Raw genomic sequence first — 18,366 nt, 5'->3', positions numbered from 1 at the left:
ACTTAAAGGAAGGGTGTCGCAAATTTTTTTATTTTTATATGAATTGCTTTTAGTGTTTTATTAAAAAAATGTTTTATTTATTTGTGTGTTTGTATTTTATTTTTTACACTTTTTCTTCCCTATGGGGGCTGCCATTTTTTTTTCCATCTCTGTATGTGTCGATTAACTACACATACAGACATGGAATACGGCACATACAGCCCCATAGTGAATGCGAACGGGACCCGTTCCATCCACTATGATGTACGCCGTCTGTGTGGGAACGGCGCATGCGCCGCTCCCACACAGTCCAAATTGAACGTCTTCGGCCGAGCGACGTCCGGCGCCATTTTCTTGTGGACCGGAAGCCGCGGCCGGACAGTAAGATTACTACTTCCGGTCGCGGCTTCCGGACTTGTGTTCTGAAGCAAGCACTTGGAGCGGAGGGAGCAGACGGAGCGGACGGACCGGAGGGAGCGGCGGCAGGAGCAGGTAAGTTATTTCTGTGTATGTACGTGTTTTAGTGTGTGATTACTACTGTATGTAAACCTACTACACTTGTGTGTTCGCTCAAAAAATGGCGACACACAGTCTAGGAGGTTTGACCGTTCAATCCCCTCCTTTCTCCTGGCACTAGCCAGGATAAAAGGAGGGGGGATTCTGTGAGCTCACTAGAGCGAGTGTGTATTCTCAAATTTTGCAGCATAAAGCAATGTGGTTGCTTTACCAAATGCCAATGCTGCAATTTTGGGAATTGCTCCATCTAGTGACCAGCACTGGGAAATGTTATAAATTCGAATCTAATTTATAATATTTCCTGACTCGTGAAAAAATGTAAAAAATTAGAACAATGTTTAATCATTTATACACTAACTGTTTAACTAAAAAAAAAAAAAAAAAATTTTCTAGGGACACATTCCCTTTAAGTTCCATACAGGCATTTTAAATTTTAGCGCGTAAATCAAGTTTATTATCTGCCTTTTATTGTCTAATTAAAGCTAAATAAGCCGCTTCCTTATCTTTAAGAGTTTGGTCTCTAGTTCTTTTTAGACGTGAGGCAATCTTGAATAAGTTTTCCTGTAAGGGTAGGTTTGTGGGCCTCCCAGTTAATAGCTGGGGAAGTGTCAGTCGTGCAATTAATTTGGAAGTAGTGTTCCAGTTCAGTTACATTTTCTTCGGATATTTGGGGATTTGTCAGAAGGGACTCGTTCAAACGCCATGCACTAGACCGAGGTTTAACCTCTTAACGCCCTGTGACGTACTAATACGTCATGGGTGTACTATTACGTCTTCGCGTTAACATGCACGCAGGTTTAGAGCAGTGATAGGCAGACTATCACTGCTTAGCGCTGAGGGACCCATCGCAGCGGTCCCTCATCGGCGATCATCACGACAGGTCAGTCATTACTGACTGACCATCGCCATGTTGGAGGTGGAGGATCGTGCACTGGGGGGAAGTGAGGACATCTGATTGGCTGCTGTAATGTACAGCAGCCAATCACTACACATCACTGAGGGACCAATCAGTCAGGTCCCTCGTTGGCAATTGCTATGATTGATCTGTCTGTCTGTCTGTCGTGACTGACCAATCATAGAACACTGGTGGCCATTTTACATTATGATCCCGCTTTGCACCATCATTGCAGTTGCAGAGAGGGAGCAGAGCGGTTGTGTTTTAGAGAGCTGTGTGTTACAGATCTGCATTTATCTAATATTAATACCCCATCCTCCATTTACCCCCTGATCACCCCTTAGTGATCACACTCTTTGTGCTGTCATTTTTGTTGCTGCAGTTGATCAGTAACTGAATAAGTTCACACTTTTTTTTGGCCATTTATAATATATACATACACTACCGTTCAAAAGTTTGGGGTCACCCAGACAATTTTGTGTTTTCCATGAAAACTCACACTTATATTTATCAAATGAGTTGCAAAATGACTAGAAAATATAGTCAAGACATTGACAAGGTTAGAAACAATGATTTTTATTTGAAATAATAATTTTCTCCTTCAAACTTTGCTTTCGTCAAAGAATGCTCCATTTGCAGCAATTACAGCATTGCAGACCTTTGGCATTCTAGCTGTTAATTTGCTGAGGTAATCGGGAGTAATTTCACCCCATGCTTCCAGAATGCCCTCCCACAAGTTGGATTGGCTTGATGGGCACTTCTTGCGTACCATACGGTCAAGCTGCTCCCACAACAGCTCTATGGGGTTGAGATCTGGTGACTGCGCTGGCCACTCCATTACAGATAGAATACCAGCTGCCTGCTTCTTCCCTAAATAGTTCTTGCATAATTTGGAGGTGTGCTTTGGGTCATTGTCCAGTTGTAGGATGAAATTGGCTCCAATCAAGCGCTGTCCACAGGGTATGGCATGGCGTTGCAAAATGGAGTGATAGCCTTCCTTATTCAAAATCCCTTTTACCTTGTACAAATCTCCCACTTTACCAGCACCAAAGCAACCCCAGACCATCACATTACCTCCACCATGCTTGACAGATGGCGTCTTGCACTCTTCCAGCATCTTTTCAGTTGTTCTGCGTCTCACAAATGTTCTTCTGTATGATCCAAACACCTCAAACTTCGATTCGTCTGTCCATAACACTTTTTTCCAATCTTCCTCTGTCCAATGTCTGTGTGCTTTTGCCCATATTAATCTTTTCCTTTTAATAGCCAGTCTCAGATATGGCTTTTTCTTTGCCACTCTGCCCTGAAGGCCAGCATCCCGGAGTTGCCTCTTCACTGTAGATGTTGACACTGGCGTTTTGCGGGTACTATTTCATGAAGCTGCCAGTTGAGGACCTGTGAGGGCGTCTATTTCTCAAACTAGAGACTCTAATGTACTTGTCTTGTTGCTCAGTTGTGCAGCAGGGCCTCCCACTTCTCTTTCTACTCTGGTTAGAGCCTGTTTGTGCTGTCCTCTGAAGGGAGTAGTACACACCGTTGTAGGAAATCTTCAGTTTCTTGTCAATTTCTCGCATGGAATAGCCTTCATTTCTAAGAACAAGAATAGACTGTCGAGTTTCACATGAAAGCTCTCTTTTTCTAGCCATTTTGAGAGTTTAATCGAACCCACAAATGTAATGCGCCAGATTCTCAACTAGCTGAAAGGAAGGTCAGTTTTATAGCTCGTCTAAACAGCAAAACTGTTTACAGCGGTGCTAACATAATTGCACAAGGGTTTTCAAGTATTTTCTAATCATCCATTAGCCTTCTAACACAGTTAGCAAACACAATGTACCATTAGAACACTGGAGTGATGGTTGCTGGAAATGGGCCTCTATACACCTTTGTAGATATTGCATTAAAAACCAGACCTTTGCAGCTAGAATAGTCATTTACCACATTAACAATGTATAGAGTGTATTTCTGATTAATTTAATGTTATCTTCATTGAAAAAAAACTGTGCTTTTCTTGCAAAAATAAGTAAATTTCTAAGTGACCCTAAACTTTTGAACGGTAGTGTGTGTGTGTGTGTGTGTGTGTGTGTGTATATATATATATATATATATATATATATATATATATATATATATATCTCTGATCAGTGACTTAAAAAATATATATATATAGGAGTTTAGTTAGGTAGGTTTTGCAAGTGGCGCAAACTCATCTTCTGCACCCCCTGGCAGATTAGTGACATCACTAAAACTGATCGCCTAATACAAGCCTTGCTCTAGGTTTTTTCCGAGCAAATTAAAAAAAATTAAAACTCAAAAGTATATCTATATACATACACATACAGCAGTTGAAACTATATTTTTTGTATCTTTGCATTGGTGGTAGTGTGAAGCTGCTGTTATATATACACGTGTGGAAGTGAACTACAATTTATACATTTTATCAATAACACTGACATTTGAGTAAGGACTTTTAACACTCCGTTTGTTAAATGGTAATATATGTTTAAAGAGATTCTCTGGTCAAAAACCTTTCCCTAGGGAATTATGATAAAATCCGTGTTGACTGTTTATGTCCCTGCCAATCTTGTATGCACATATTTTACAGAGGACAGGCATCCTAATAACTATTTGCAGCGATTACAGTAACACCACCATCTTTCTATCTGGTGTTTCAGAGGATACTGGCGCTGCTCTAATGGAGTAGTGTCCATTCGCAGTCTGTGCGGGCAGCTACTGTATGTTACAAACTCTTTTCTAAAAAGGAGGCACATGTTGGATTGGCAGATACCGACAAGAGACCTTTGGCAATTCTGAATGCGTTACAATCCCCTGTGGCTGAGATGGGAGAATGTGCATATGAAAGCTATTGCTCGGGTACTTCACCAGTTACAGGTTCTTTAATCTCATTACATCAAAATGCTGTTTTGCAATCCGGCATGCCACCCTATACACACTGTAAAGCATGGTGGTGGCACCATCATTCTGCATGGGCAATCTTTCTTACAATGACACCAAATATGAAGCCTAAAAAGGGTAGTGCACTGTGGTAGAGATTTATACAAAGAAGTGCAAAGGCGATATTTACCCATGGCAATCATCAGATCGTAGCTCATTTTAAATCATGCCTGGAAATCTGCTCTATTCGTTGCTTTTCTAATATTTAAAGCCCCTTATGACTGAGTTTAATTATAGATCCAGCGTAAGATCGTGTTAATTGCATAGTTAACCCTGTACATGGCACATAGAAGAAGGCGGAGAATACATTTTATGAATAGAGCCTTAGGCCTTATTCCCACGAACGTGTATTACGTCTGTGATACGCGCGTGAAAATCACGCCCATCGCACTGACCTATGTTAGTGAATGGGGCCGTTCAGACAGTCTGTGATTTTCATGCAGCGTATGTGCGCTGCCTAAAACTCACGACATGTCCTATACTTAACCGTTTTTCTCGCATCACACACCCATTGACTTCATGGCACGGCACGGCACACGGAAGCACTTCCGTGTGACGCGCGTGATTCCCGCAACAGTAGATAAAGAAATGAAGGAAAAAATAATAGCACTTCCTCCATTTCTTTTTATAAACTTCAAAACCGCGTGTCATAAGCATGGCATATGCGTGAAAATCACGCAGCCACGCAGCACCTTCTGATGACACACGGAACTGCTACGCAGCGTTTTTTGCGTGCGCAATACGCACACGCTCGTGTGAATAAGGCCTTAGGACAAGTGCATACAACTGTAGAATTCAGACGTAATTATGGACCCATTCATCTCTATTGCCCACGGACACCTTTCCTTTTTTTTTACAGAAAGTTGTTCGTGCTGTAGAAAGGCTCCGCAAAAGATAGGACATGTCCTATTTTTTACTTTTTACGGACCGTGCTCCCATACTTTATATAGGAGTACGGACGGACCGCAAATTCGGGTGGCCGTCAGCGTAATCCGGACTGTGATTATGGGCACAGTTGTGTGCATGGGGCCTTACATCACATTATTCAGTTGCAGCGTGGGGGGGGGGGGGGGGCAGCTTGGACTTATGATAAGACTGGAGGTGAATTTCAGACTTCCAGAGACTGAGGGGTATGCCTATCTTAAACATTGATGGAATATCAACGGGATATGCCATAAATGTCTGATAGATGTAGGTCGCAGCTCTAAAACCTGCATCCATCTCCAGAAGGCAGAGTCATCTGACTCCTGTCCCCCTGGTGAGGCGTCCTCTGCTTTATTATGTAGAGAATGAATGGAGAGGTGGCCGTGCATGTATGTGTCTCTCTCTAGTCTCTTTAATGTGAGTTACAAAAAACAGCCGTTACCCCTGTTCTAGAGATTGGTGCCGATCCCACAGCTTGGACCCACATCTGTCAGACATGGTATATACCATGTATGGGAATACCCCTTTAATGTAGTCATAGGTCACATCTCTGCCCTAATGGAGCTCATCTAAAAAGCAGCCAAGCAACAAGCACGGAGGTGATCATCACCTAGAATCAGCTACCCATTAGGCTCCATGTTTCTTGCCAGTAGTACAGATCTTGACCGATAAAGTGGGAACTATAGTTCTGCAGTGGTATAGTGACCATAAGGGTATGTTCACACGCAGTGACCAAAAATGTCTGAAAATATGGAGCTGTTTTCAGGCGAAAACGGCTCCTGATTTTCAGAAGTTTTTGTAGCAACCCGGGTTTTTCGCTGCGTATTTTACGGCCGTTATTGCAGCTGTTTTTCAATGGAGTCAATGAAAAACGGCTCCAAAAACGGCCCAAGAAGTGACATGCACTTTTCCGCGGGCCTCTTTTTACGCGCCGTATTTTGACAGCGACGCGTAAAATTACACCTCGTGGGAACAGAACACCGTAAAACCCATTGCAAGCAATGGGCAGATGTTTGTAGGCAATTTAGGGGCGTTTTTTCAGGCATAATTCGAGCTGCAGTTTCACACCAAGGTGAGGAAGAATTTAAAGTTAGCCAAATTGTTATTTATTTTCTTCATTCCACCGCATTTGATGGATGGCACTGAAGAGCATTTTTGGACTTCTCATTTTCCAAAACGTTTCCTTTTTATTGCTCGATAAGCAATTTTCTTTGTCCAGTCACTCAGCCATGTTCCAGGGCGTGTGACCCCAACCATGGTAAATCATCCATAGTTACATAGTTACATAGTTAGTACGGCTGAAAAAAGACACATGTCCATCAAGTTCAACCAAGGGAAGGGAAAAGGGAAGGAAAAATTTCTACACATAGGAGCTAATATTTTTTTGTTCTAGGAAATTATCTAACCCTTTTTTAAAGCCATCTACTGTCCCTGCTGTGACCAGCTCCTGCGGTAGGCTATTCCATAAATTCACAGTTCTCACTGTAAAGAAGCCTTGTCGCCTCTGCAGCTTGAACCTTTTTTTCTCCAGACGGAGGGAGTGCCCCCTTGTTTTTTGAGGGGGTTTTACAAGGAACAGGATTTCACCATATTTTTTGTATGTGCCATTAATATATTTATATAAGTTAATCATGTCCCCCCTTAGTCTTCTTTTTTCAAGGCTAAATAGGTTTAATTCTTTCAATCTTTCCTCATAACTTAAATTCTCCATGCCCCTTATTAGCTTCGTTGCTCTTCTTTGTATTTTTTCCAACTCCAGGGCATCCTTTCTATGAACTGGAGCCCAGAACTGAACTGCATATTCTAGATGAGGCCTCACTAATGCTTTGTAAAGTGGCATTATTACATCCCTGTCCCGCGAGTCCATGCCTCTTTTAATACACGACAATATCCTGCTGGCCTTTGAAGCAGCTGATTGACACTGCATGCTGTTATTGAGTTTATGATTTACAAGTACACCCAGATCCTTCTCAACAAGTGAATCCGCCAGTGTAGCGCCCCCTAGGACATATGATGCATGCAGGTTGTTGGTACCAAGATGCATAACTTTACATTTATCTACATTAAACTTCATTTGCCAAGTGGACGCCCAAACACTTAGTTTGTTTAAATCTGCCTGTAATTCATGAACATCTTCCATAGTCTGAACTATATTACATAGCTTGGTGTCATCTGCAAAAATAGAAATAGTGCTATTAATCCCTTCCTCTATATCATTAATAAATAAGTTGAATAATAGTGGTCCCAGCACTGAACCCTGGGGTACACCACTTATAACCGGGGACCATTCAGAGAAGGAATCATTGACCACAACCCTCTGGATACGGTCCTTGAGCCAATTCTCAATCCAATTACAAACTATATTTTCTAAACCTATAGTCCTTAATTTACCCATTAGGCGTCTATGGGTGACAGTGTCAAATGCCTTTGCAAAGTCTAAAAACACTAAATCCACAGCGGCCCCTCTGTCTAGACTTCTGCTCACCTCTTCATAAAAACAGATTAGGTTAGTTTGACAACTTCTGTCCTTAGTAAAACCGTGCTGGCTGTCACTTATAATGCTATTTATTGTCACATAATCCTGTATATAGTCCCTCAATAGCCCCTCAAACATTTTCCCCACGATGGATGTTAAGCTTACTGGTCTATAATTACCCGGGGAAGACCTAGAGCCCTTTTTGAAAATAGGCACCACATTTGCCCTGCGCCAGTCCCTTGGCACTATACCAGTCACTAGAGATTCTCTGAATATTATGAAAAGGGGGACAGAAATAACTGAACTAAGCTCTTTAAGAATTCTAGGGTGTAACCCATCTGGTCCCGGAGCCTTGTGCACATTTATTTTATTTAATTTAGCTTGGACCATCTCTACATTCATCCAATTCAGTATATCAACTGATATATTAACAGCACTGGCACCGGCTACATCAGCTGCTCCTTCTTCAGTTGTATATACAGAGCTAAAGAACCCATTTAGTAACTCTGCCTTCTCTTGATCCCCTGTGATCAACTCCCCATTACCATTATCTAGGGGTCCTACATGTTCAGACCTTGGCTTTTTTGCATTTATATGCTTGAAGAATTTTTTAGGATTTGTTTTACTATCCTTGGCCACCTGCCTTTCATTTTGTATTTTTGCTAATTTTATTACATTTTTACAGATTTTATTAAGCTCTTTATATTTTACAAAGGCTACAGCTGTACCCTCAGATTTGTATTTTTTAAATGCCCTTTTTTTGTCATGTATTGCCCCTTTCACAGAAGGTGTAAGCCATGTGGGGTTTAATTTGAGTCGTTTATACTTATTACCTGTAGGAATAAATTTTGCACTATAATAACTCAAAGTAGATTTGAAAATCTCCCATTTATCATTTGTTCCATTATTTGACATTAGTTCTTCCCAGTCTATATCCTGAATTGCAGCCCTCATCCTGGGGAAATTGGCTTTCTTAAAATGAAATGTTTTTGCCCTCCCAGCCTGCGTTTGTTTTTTACAGTATAGGTAAAATGTAACTATATTATGATCACTGTTACCGAGGTTTTCACGAACATTGACATTCCCAACAAGATCTGCATTATTAGAAATGACCAGATCCAACAGAGCTTCACCTCTAGTCGGGTCTTCCACAAACTGGCCCATAAAATTTTCCTGCAACAGGTTGAGGAAATGTCTCCCCTTTGCAGTTGAAGCCGAACCATGACACCAATTAATATCCCGGAAATTAAAATCTCCCATTATCACTACAGTACCCGCCTGTGCAGCCCGCTCCATCTGTTTATATATCTGACCTTCCATCTCCTCAGTTATATTGGGGGGTCTATAGATTACACCAAAAGTAATTTTTTCAGTGATCACCTCCCTTTCTAGTTCCACCCACAAGGTTTCAACCTCCTCACAGTCTTCACCCACTATTGTCTCTTTCACACTCGCCTTCATATCACTTCTCACATACAGACATACACCACCACCTTTCCTATTTGTCCTGTCTTTACGAAAAAGTGTAAAACCCTGTAGATTTACAGCCCAGTCATGTGAAGAGTCCAGCCATGTTTCAGCAACACCAACTATATCTATATTTTCTTCCAGTATCAAGGCCTCCAGCTCCCCCATTTTGCTTGCTAGACTTCTGGCATTTGTGAACATACACTTTAACTTGCCTGTCAGTTTTTCACTTTTATTATCAGAAATGTGATTTGACATTAATCGGTCCTTTTTATTTACACTGATGTTTTGTAACGAAAGGATCTCCTTATCTTGTTGTCTAGTCCTCTCCCCACATTCTGTTTCTCCCCCCACCAATATAGTCTGACCCCTCTCTAACCTGGCTACCCCTTTTTTTTCTACATTGACCTCCCTCCTCAGCCCTAGTTTAAAAACTCCGCCACCCCAGCTAGAATTCTCTCCCCCAGCACAGCGGACCCCCTTCCATTTAGGTGCAAATCATCTGCAGAATACAGTTTGTACCCCAATGAAAAGTCAGCCCAGTGCTCTAGGAACCCAAATCCTTCTCCTCTACACCAAGACCTTAGCCATGCATTTAACTCCCTAAGCTCCCGCTGTCTTTCCTGTGATGCGCATGGCACAGGCAGTATTCCTGAGAATACAACCTTGGAGGTCCTTCCCTTCAGCTTGTAGCCTAGTTCTTTAAAATTATTCTTAAGGCTCCTCCACCTACCATTTATTCTGTCGTTGGTACCGACATGGACCACGACAGCTGGATCATCACCAGCCCCTCCCAGCAATTTGTCCACCCGTTCCACCACATGCCGAACCCTGGCACCAGGGAGACAGCAAACCATTCGGTTGAGGCGGTCTTGGCGACAAATTATTCTATCCGTCTTCCTGATTATAGAATCCCCTACGACTATCAATTGTCTTGGCTTGCCTGCATTACCATCCCGCCGACTACTAGCTGGGCTGTTCTCCCGGCTGTTAGGGAGATCAGTATCCACTAGGGCTGCCTTTTCTGAGACTGACACCCTCGCATCATCACCCAACCTGGCAATTTTGCTTGGAATACCAGAAACCGGATCGGCCTTCCTTGTCTTTGACCCCTTTCTACTGCCCCTAACTACATTAACCCAGCTACTTACCTGATCCTGCTCACCCATGTCTTCACCCTCCAGTTCTAACCCACTAACTGCATGCTCTGTGAGCAGCAAGCTCCGCTCAAAATTGTCTATCCTCCTCAGTGTTGCATTCTGCTCCTCCAGATCTCTAATACGAGCTTCCAGGTGAACAACATGCTCACATCTGCCACAGAGATATTCACCCTGGAACTCCGGCTCCAGTCGTGTATACATATGACAAACTGTGCACTGAAGAAAACCTCCAATCTTGCTATCCATTATCCAAGTTACACCAAAACAGCGAATAATTGTCAAAGAAAAAGAAGAGTACTTACTGGGGCTTCAACTCCTCTTTTCAACTCCGGTTTTAGAACTCCACTTAGTTCACAAGCCACTTAAACCACCAAGCTCAGAAAGAGCAAGCTCAAAATGAGGTCTGCTGACTAATTTATACCACCTGTGTCCAGTTAACCCCTTCCCCCTCGTCAGCTGTTCAGCTGGAACGAATACAGAAATACAGCAACACAATACAGAAGTACAGCAACACAATCCGGTTTTAGAACTCCACTTAGTTCACAAGCCACTTAAACCACCAAGCTAGTGATTGTGACCACAACCTTGTTTAGTGGGCTTCCGATTCAGGCCACTCCCCTTGAAGCCTCTGTTTTTGGTGCAAATCGATAATGCATGATCCGTAGTTATTAGAGCATTTTGATATTCCAACCCAGGGCTCAGCATCCTTCAGCACTCCAGCTGTTGTAAAACTACAACTCCCAGAATGCCCTGACATTATTATTCCATTCAAAGGCTGTCAGGGCATGCTGGGTTTTACAACAGCTGGAGTGGCAAAAAGTTGCAGACCCCAATCCAACCAATAATAAATCTTAAGATGTTTATGTGGTTCTAACATTTTGATCTATGATGCAGAATAGCTGGATAATGGTAATCACTGAGGTCTTACTAAAGAGCAGATCGTTCAATCATTCATTTGCACAGATTACTCTGTTAAGTAGGGGCAAATGCTAATTTGGCTTATGAATTGTGTTGTGTGTCTTATTTTGTTTCAGAGCATACAGCAACAACGAGTCGTTGGAGTGACACGTAACGGAGCTACCTTTCCTCTCAGCCTGACTTTAATAAATGATTTTTCAGAAGAGGTGTCTCCAGTAGAAGAATACTATGCCAGCCTCAGTGTCCTGTCCTCCATCAGCGGTCTGATAACTCTTCTGCTAGATGGTACCATCCAGGGAATCACTGGAACATTTTCACGTTCCCTTTTTGGATATGACCGGACGCAGCTCATGGGGAAGGTAGAAGTCCTGTTTTATAGGGATATGTTTTGCATATGAGCAGGGGCGTAACTAGGAAAGACTGGGCCCCATAGCAAACTTTTGACTGGGGCCCCCCCTCCGCTGGGTATCACACAACCCCCCCCCTTGTAGATAGTGCCTCCCTATAGATTCCAGCACACCGCACCCCCCTATAGATAGCACCATACACAGCCCCCTATAGATAGCGCCATACACAGCCCCTGTAGATAACATCTTACAGCCCCAAATCCCCCCTGTAGATAACGCCATACAGACACCCCCTGTAGATAACGCCATACAGCCCCCTGTAGATAACGCCATACAGCCCCCTGTAGATAACGCCATACAGCCCCCTGTAGATAACGCCATACAGCCCCCCTGTAGATAACGCCATACAGCCCCCTGTAGATAACGCCATACAGCCCCCCTGTAGATAACGCCATACAGACCCCCCTGTAGATAACGCCACACAGAGTCCTCCCTGTAGATAACGCCACACAGAGTCCCCCCTGTAGATAACGTCTTACAGCCCCAAATCCCCCCTGTAGATAACGCCATACAGACACCCCCTGCAGATAATGCCACACAGAGTCCCCCCTGTAGATAACGCCACACAGAGTCCCCCCTGTAGATAATGCCATACAGAGTCCCCCCTGTAGATAATGCCATACAGAGTCCCCCCTGTAGATAATGCCATACAGAGTCCCCCCTGTAGATAATGCCATACAGAGTCCCCCCTGTAGATAACGCCATACAGACCCCCCCCTGTAGATAACGTCTTACAGCCCCAAATCCCCCCTGTAGATAACGCCATACAGCCCCCCCTGTAGATAACGCCATACAGAGTCCCCCTGTAGATAACGCCATACAGAGTCCCCCTGTAGATAACGTCTTACAGCCCCAAATCCCCCCTGTAGATAACGCCATACAGCCCCCCCTGTAGATAACGCCACACAGAGTCCCCCCTGTAGATAACGCCACACAGAGTCCCCCCTGTAGATAACGCCACACAGAGTCCCCCCTGTAGATAACGCCACACAGAGTCCCCCCTGTAGATAACGCCACACAGAGTCCCCCCTGTAGATAACGCCACACAGAGTCCCCCCTGTAGATAACGCCACACAGAGTCCCCCCTGTAGATAACGCCACACAGAGTCCCCCCTGTAGATAACGCCACACAGAGTCCCCCCTGTAGATAACGCCACACAGAGTCCCCCCTGTAGATAACGCCACACAGAGTCCCCCTGTAGATAACGCCACACAGAGTCCCCCCTGTAGATAACGCCACACAGAGTCCCCCCTGTAGATAACGCCACACAGAGTCCCCCCTGTAGATAACGCCACACAGAGTCCCCCCTGTAGATAACGCCACACAGAGTCCCCCCTGTAGATAACGCCACACAGAGTCCCCCCTGTAGATAACGCCACACAGAGTCCCCCCTGTAGATAACGCCACACAGAGTCCCCCCTGTAGATAACGCCACACAGAGTCCCCCCTGTAGATAACGCCACACAGAGTCCCCCCTGTAGATAACGCCACACAGAGTCCCCCCTGTAGATAACGCCACACAGAGTCCCCCCTGTAGATAACGCCACACAGAGTCCCCCCTGTAGATAACGCCACACAGAGTCCCCCCTGTAGATAACGCCATACAGACCCCCCTGTAGATAACGTCTTACAGCCCCAAATCCCCCCTGTAGATAACGCCATCCAGCCCCCCCTGTAGATAACGCCACACAGAGTCCCCCCTGTAGATAACGCCACACAGAGTCCCCCCTGTAGATAACGCCACACAGAGTCCCCCCTGTAGATAACGCCACACAGAGTCCCCCCTGTAGATAACGCCACACAGAGTCCCCCCTGTAGATAACGCCACACAGAGTCCCCCCTGTAGATAACGCCACACAGAGTCCCCCCTGTAGATAACGCCACACAGACACCCCCTGTAGATAACGCCACACAGAGTCCCCCCTGTAGATAACGCCACACAGAGTTCCCCCTGTAGATAACGCCACACAGACACCCCCTGTAGATAACGCCACACAGAGTCCCCCCTGTAGATAACACCATACAGACCCCCCACAAAAAAAAAAACAGCCTATAGTTTGTCCTATGAAAGAGATGTATCCCCTATCCACAGGTTAGGGGATACATGTGTGATCGCTGGCAGCGATAAGGAGACCGGGGGACCGAAAGTCAATAAAAATAAAAGGCGCGCTGATCACGCATGCGCACAAGCGCGACCGGTGCTCAAGTCATTTCTCCGGAGCTGCAGACAGACCCCGGAAGTCCGAGGTTTGTCATGGAGAACTTCGGGGTCCCCCGTTCTCCTTATCACAGGGCCTCCCTCATCTAAAGTAGCAGAATTGTATGTTATTCTTAGGGGCAGAGCACAGCCAGCAAGAACTAATATATAGGGCCTCTGTAACAGCTGTTATACTTCTGAGCTTCTTGGAGAATGTAGATAGTGGATTCAGATGCCCAGCGGGATGTTTTGCAATAAAGGTGCTTGTCGGTTTTTCTTTTGAAACGTTTAGACGAGAAATTGCATCCAGCCCCTTTCAAAGGTGTAAGGATTTTCCTGCAGGATTCCTTCTTTCTTTACCTATGTTTATATTGAATACAATTGGCAGTTTTGTGGGGGTAGAAAGTTGGTTTCCTCCATTTCTGTTTCTCCCTTAATTTATCATTTGTTTTTTAAGTGACTGTTTTAGATTGTTTTAGTATCACAGTGTTCTTTCTTTTAGAACATTGCCTTCCTGATTCCTGGATTTTACCATTATATGCGCAGTGCTGAGGAAGAGTCTTCTCTACTGTCGCCACCAGAAGAGGCACAACTTAGAAGCAAATCATGTGAGGTCATTTGCAATGGCTCTTCTGGTAAGAGACCTAGCCATAAAAATAAGAAAATCTGCATAGGAGGTGCACTTTTCTCGATGATTAAATAACCCTCATTGTTTTGTGCTCTGATTTGTAGAGAAGTCTGTTCAGAAATGCAAATCTGAGGATCTACTAGTGACTGGAGAAGGATACCAACACCCTGCTTGTTCTATAGTACTGAGCCCCTCATCTCCCCTATCTGCGAGGTATCCTTTCTTTTCTCTTTTTTTTTATTCATGTAAATTTTTATTTCGATATTCGGAAATACAGATTCAAGTTTACCTTGTGTAACATTGTGATATTTTTACAGCTTGTGATTACCAATATAGGTATATATTCAGACTTATACTTTGGCCTATGCTAGAACAATATTGTTAGATGGACATAAAAGTCTAATTGGTGGAGGTTCTCCGGCAGAAAAGTTGCTATGGGTGCACGGTCCATTGGTTAGAATCTAACCAATCAGACTTTCTCATTCATGTCTTCAGAGGACACATACCTTGGGTTAAGCTGCTGCCACTAAGAGGCGTACACTAGTCAAAAAAGTGCTATCTCCTCCTACTATGCTATACCTCTCCTGCAGACACTGAGCTAACCAGTTTTAGCTTGGTGTCCGAAGAAGTCACTTTGTGCTTCTGTTTGTATTATACAGGGACAAATGAAAGGTAAATAGAGCAATATTTATCATTTTGATTTGAACTTTGACCATGGATGATGAGGCTGAGGGCAGAGAAAAGCAGTGACATACCTGCTTATCAGTGTGCTGTCTCTTCGTTAATGTTCCGTAGTTTAGGAGCATTTAGTACTGGGAGTGCGTGTCCGGCGCTGCAACCATGAGACTAACTATATTCATATATTCACGCTCCCCCCGTCCACTAGCCACTAATTGACACTTTTCTCCTTCTGCACAGTAATAAGGAGAAAAGTGTCATTCAGCGTCTGGAGGGCAGGGGTAGCGTGAATATATAAAATATACTTAGACTCAAGCTTGCAGTGCCAGACCCCGCACCACAAGTACTAAATGCCCCAGCACTCTGGAACATTAACTAAGTGACAGCGCGCTGAAGTCAGCGTGTCTGTGACTTCTTTATTCTGAGACATGACAGCATAAATAGAGTGGCTATTCAACTTGCAAAGTACATAATCCACGGCGTCTTGGAGAAAATCTAGAACCTCTGGGATGTGGGGGACACAGAGGGTCTGGCTCTTTTTCCCCACACCAGGACAGGAATTTTTTCCCAGATCTTTAGCTAGCCATACATTAGGGATTTTAAGCAGCCGTTTTCTGAATGACTTGTCGTTTATGGCTGGTCTGTGAAGGTTGTCGTTCTGGACAACGACGCCATAACTTAAAACTACAAATTGCCAATCCATCTCTTCCTTGATCTGTGGCCTGGTCTGGGCTTCTATTGATGGGATGCAGATCTGTTGTTTGGCATGAACAACTTTACACCCAATAATGACCTGTCTTTCACGCTCATTCATGTTATGAAAAGGCGCAGAGAAAATGGTCTTAATCTGCTTTTCGGACTGTCCAACATCTCTAGTGTATACGTTTATAGAGATGAAATAACCTGTTTCCTGCTGGTTTGAAGATGAAGGTAACCCGATCTGATAACTCTTTACCCTTCAGAATTACCCTTTCAGGATCTAGGCTGCTTAGTGTAGGGTTCTGTTGTTTGGACACTTGATTGGACATGTATTATATTAGGTCTTCTCTGTGTGGAAGGATAAGAGATTCTTCTGCATCTAAGTAGACTGAACCAACTTCTCTTGGGCCATAGAGAGACTACCAGAATTATCTGGGCTTTCTGAGATTGTATCTTGTAAAAACACTGTGAATGAGAGGAAAAGGAGGGATGGCATAGTCCAACTTGAAATCGCAATTCTGAGCCAGAACATTTAACCCCTGTAGGTTTATCGCTTGGATTTAAACAGAAGAATCTTTTGATCTTCTAGTTCTGTTTTGTGGCAAATAGATCCATACAGGTATATCCTCATTCAGAATTCATTCTGCTGGGTCTAGATGTCTGCGACTCATCAAAATCTGCTACTTGGTTCTTTGCACCACTCAGGTGATCTGGAGTCAGAGAGGGGATGTTCAGTTCTGCCCAGCTGAGAATCTGTGATGACAGGTTTCGTAGAGCTTTGCGGCTGGTACAATCTTGCTGTTGGATAAAGCTCACTGTGGTACAGTGTTCTGAGTAAAGTTTTATATGCTTGTTTAAGATCAGATGGCTCCCTGCCTTACAATCTTCCCGGGCAGCTCTCCACTGTCTAAAGTTTGAGGACTGGTGAAGAATTCCTCAAGGCCACATGCCCTAGAAGGAGGCCCCAATCTGGGCTTCCCTTCCCCAAGCACTTGCATCTGTAGTGACCGAGATCTTGGTTTCTGGGTGCCCTTGTTGAGATTTCCATCCTATTGCCACCAGGATAGGGATGCTTTCACCTAATCTGATCTTCTTGTCCAAAGCCCCTGGGGATCTGTTCAGGACTTGAGGATGAGCTTAGAGAGGGTTCCTGAATCAAACTGGCTCCAGGTGACTGCAAAAATACAGAATGTCATTAGGCCCAAGATGGACATGGCTTACCTCTGGGAACAGCTGTTTTTTTTTCTTTTAGAAAACAGATATTCAGGACTGGATGTATACTCGAATCATGGAGTGTCCCTTAACCCCTTAACGCTCCAGGACATACTATTATGTCATGGTAAGTGCATCGTTCGCGCTCCATGACATAATAGTATGTCATGGAGTAAACACGGCGCCGTTCGCACGGGGCGCGTTCATGAGCTGTGATAGCTGCTGTTTCCGACAGCAGGCTATCACAGCTCAATGTGCAGGGACCGATCGCGGTGGTCCCAGCAGATTAACCCCTCAGAAGCCGCGTTCAATAGCGATCGCGGCTTCTTAGGGGTTAATCCGCCATCGCCGGCCTGCTACACGATAGCGGCCGGCGATGGTGACTATGGCAACCGGACACCAAACAATGGCGTCCGGCTATGCCATCGACGGAAGCCTAGTGGGCCCTGACAGAGTCAGGACCCACTATGCTTGCTCTCAGTGAGTAGCTGACAGTTCTAATACTTCACTACGCATGTAGTGCAGTGTATTAGAATAACGATCAGGGCCTCCTGCCCTCAAGTCCCCTAGTGGGACAAAGTAAAAAAGTAAAAAAAAGTTGTGTCAAAATAAGAAAATAAAAGTTTTAAAAGTAAAAATCCCCCCTTTTCCCTTATCAGTCTTTATTATTAAAATAAATAAATAAACTATACATAATTGGTATCGCCGCGTCCGTAACGGCCTGAACTACAAAATTATTTAGTTATTTATCCCGCGCGGTGAACGCCGTAAAAAAAAATAATAATAAACCGTACCAGAATCACTATTTTTTGGTCACTTCACCGCATAAAAAATGGAATAAAAAGAGATCAAAAAGTCGCATGTACCTAAAAATGGTTCTGATCGAAACTACAGTTCGTTACGCAAAAAAGAAGTCCTCGCACGGCTTTCTTGAAGGAAAAATAAAAACGTTATGGCTCTTAGAATAAGGTAACACAAAAAGTGAATGATTGTTTACAAAACGTATTTTATTGTGCAAACACCATAAGACATAAAAAAACTATAAACATATGGTATCGCCGTAATCGTATCGCCCCGCAGAATAAAGTGAATACGCCATTTATAGCGCACGGTGAACGCTGTAAAAAAAAATAGAACAAAGAAACAATAGTAGAATTGCTATTTTTTAGTCACCGCGCCACATAAAAATAGAATAAAAACTGATCAAAAAGCCGCATGCACCCCAAGAAAACTACTATGGATTCCTCAAGGGGTCTA

At 43.9% G+C, this 18,366-nt stretch overlaps 1 protein-coding gene across 1 annotated transcript in view; it reads left to right on the top strand.

The window, feature by feature from the left end:
- PASK (PAS domain containing serine/threonine kinase) overlaps positions 1 to 18,366 on the top strand; it is a 145,622-nt gene that overhangs the window by 47,782 nt on the left and 79,474 nt on the right. Inside the window, exons 7-9 of the mRNA XM_075861368.1 lie at positions 11,404 to 11,646; positions 14,395 to 14,527; positions 14,625 to 14,733. Of these exons, the coding sequence (XP_075717483.1) occupies positions 11,404 to 11,646; positions 14,395 to 14,527; positions 14,625 to 14,733 (485 nt within the window). The remainder of the gene's footprint in view (positions 1 to 11,403; positions 11,647 to 14,394; positions 14,528 to 14,624; positions 14,734 to 18,366) is intronic.

Source organism: Rhinoderma darwinii, chromosome 4, assembly GCF_050947455.1.
Source record: "Rhinoderma darwinii isolate aRhiDar2 chromosome 4, aRhiDar2.hap1, whole genome shotgun sequence".
In the NCBI taxonomy this organism is placed as follows: domain Eukaryota; kingdom Metazoa; phylum Chordata; class Amphibia; order Anura; family Rhinodermatidae; genus Rhinoderma; species Rhinoderma darwinii.
Note: the sequence above shows the minus strand (reverse complement) of the source record. Positions and strands in the feature narration are given on the sequence as shown.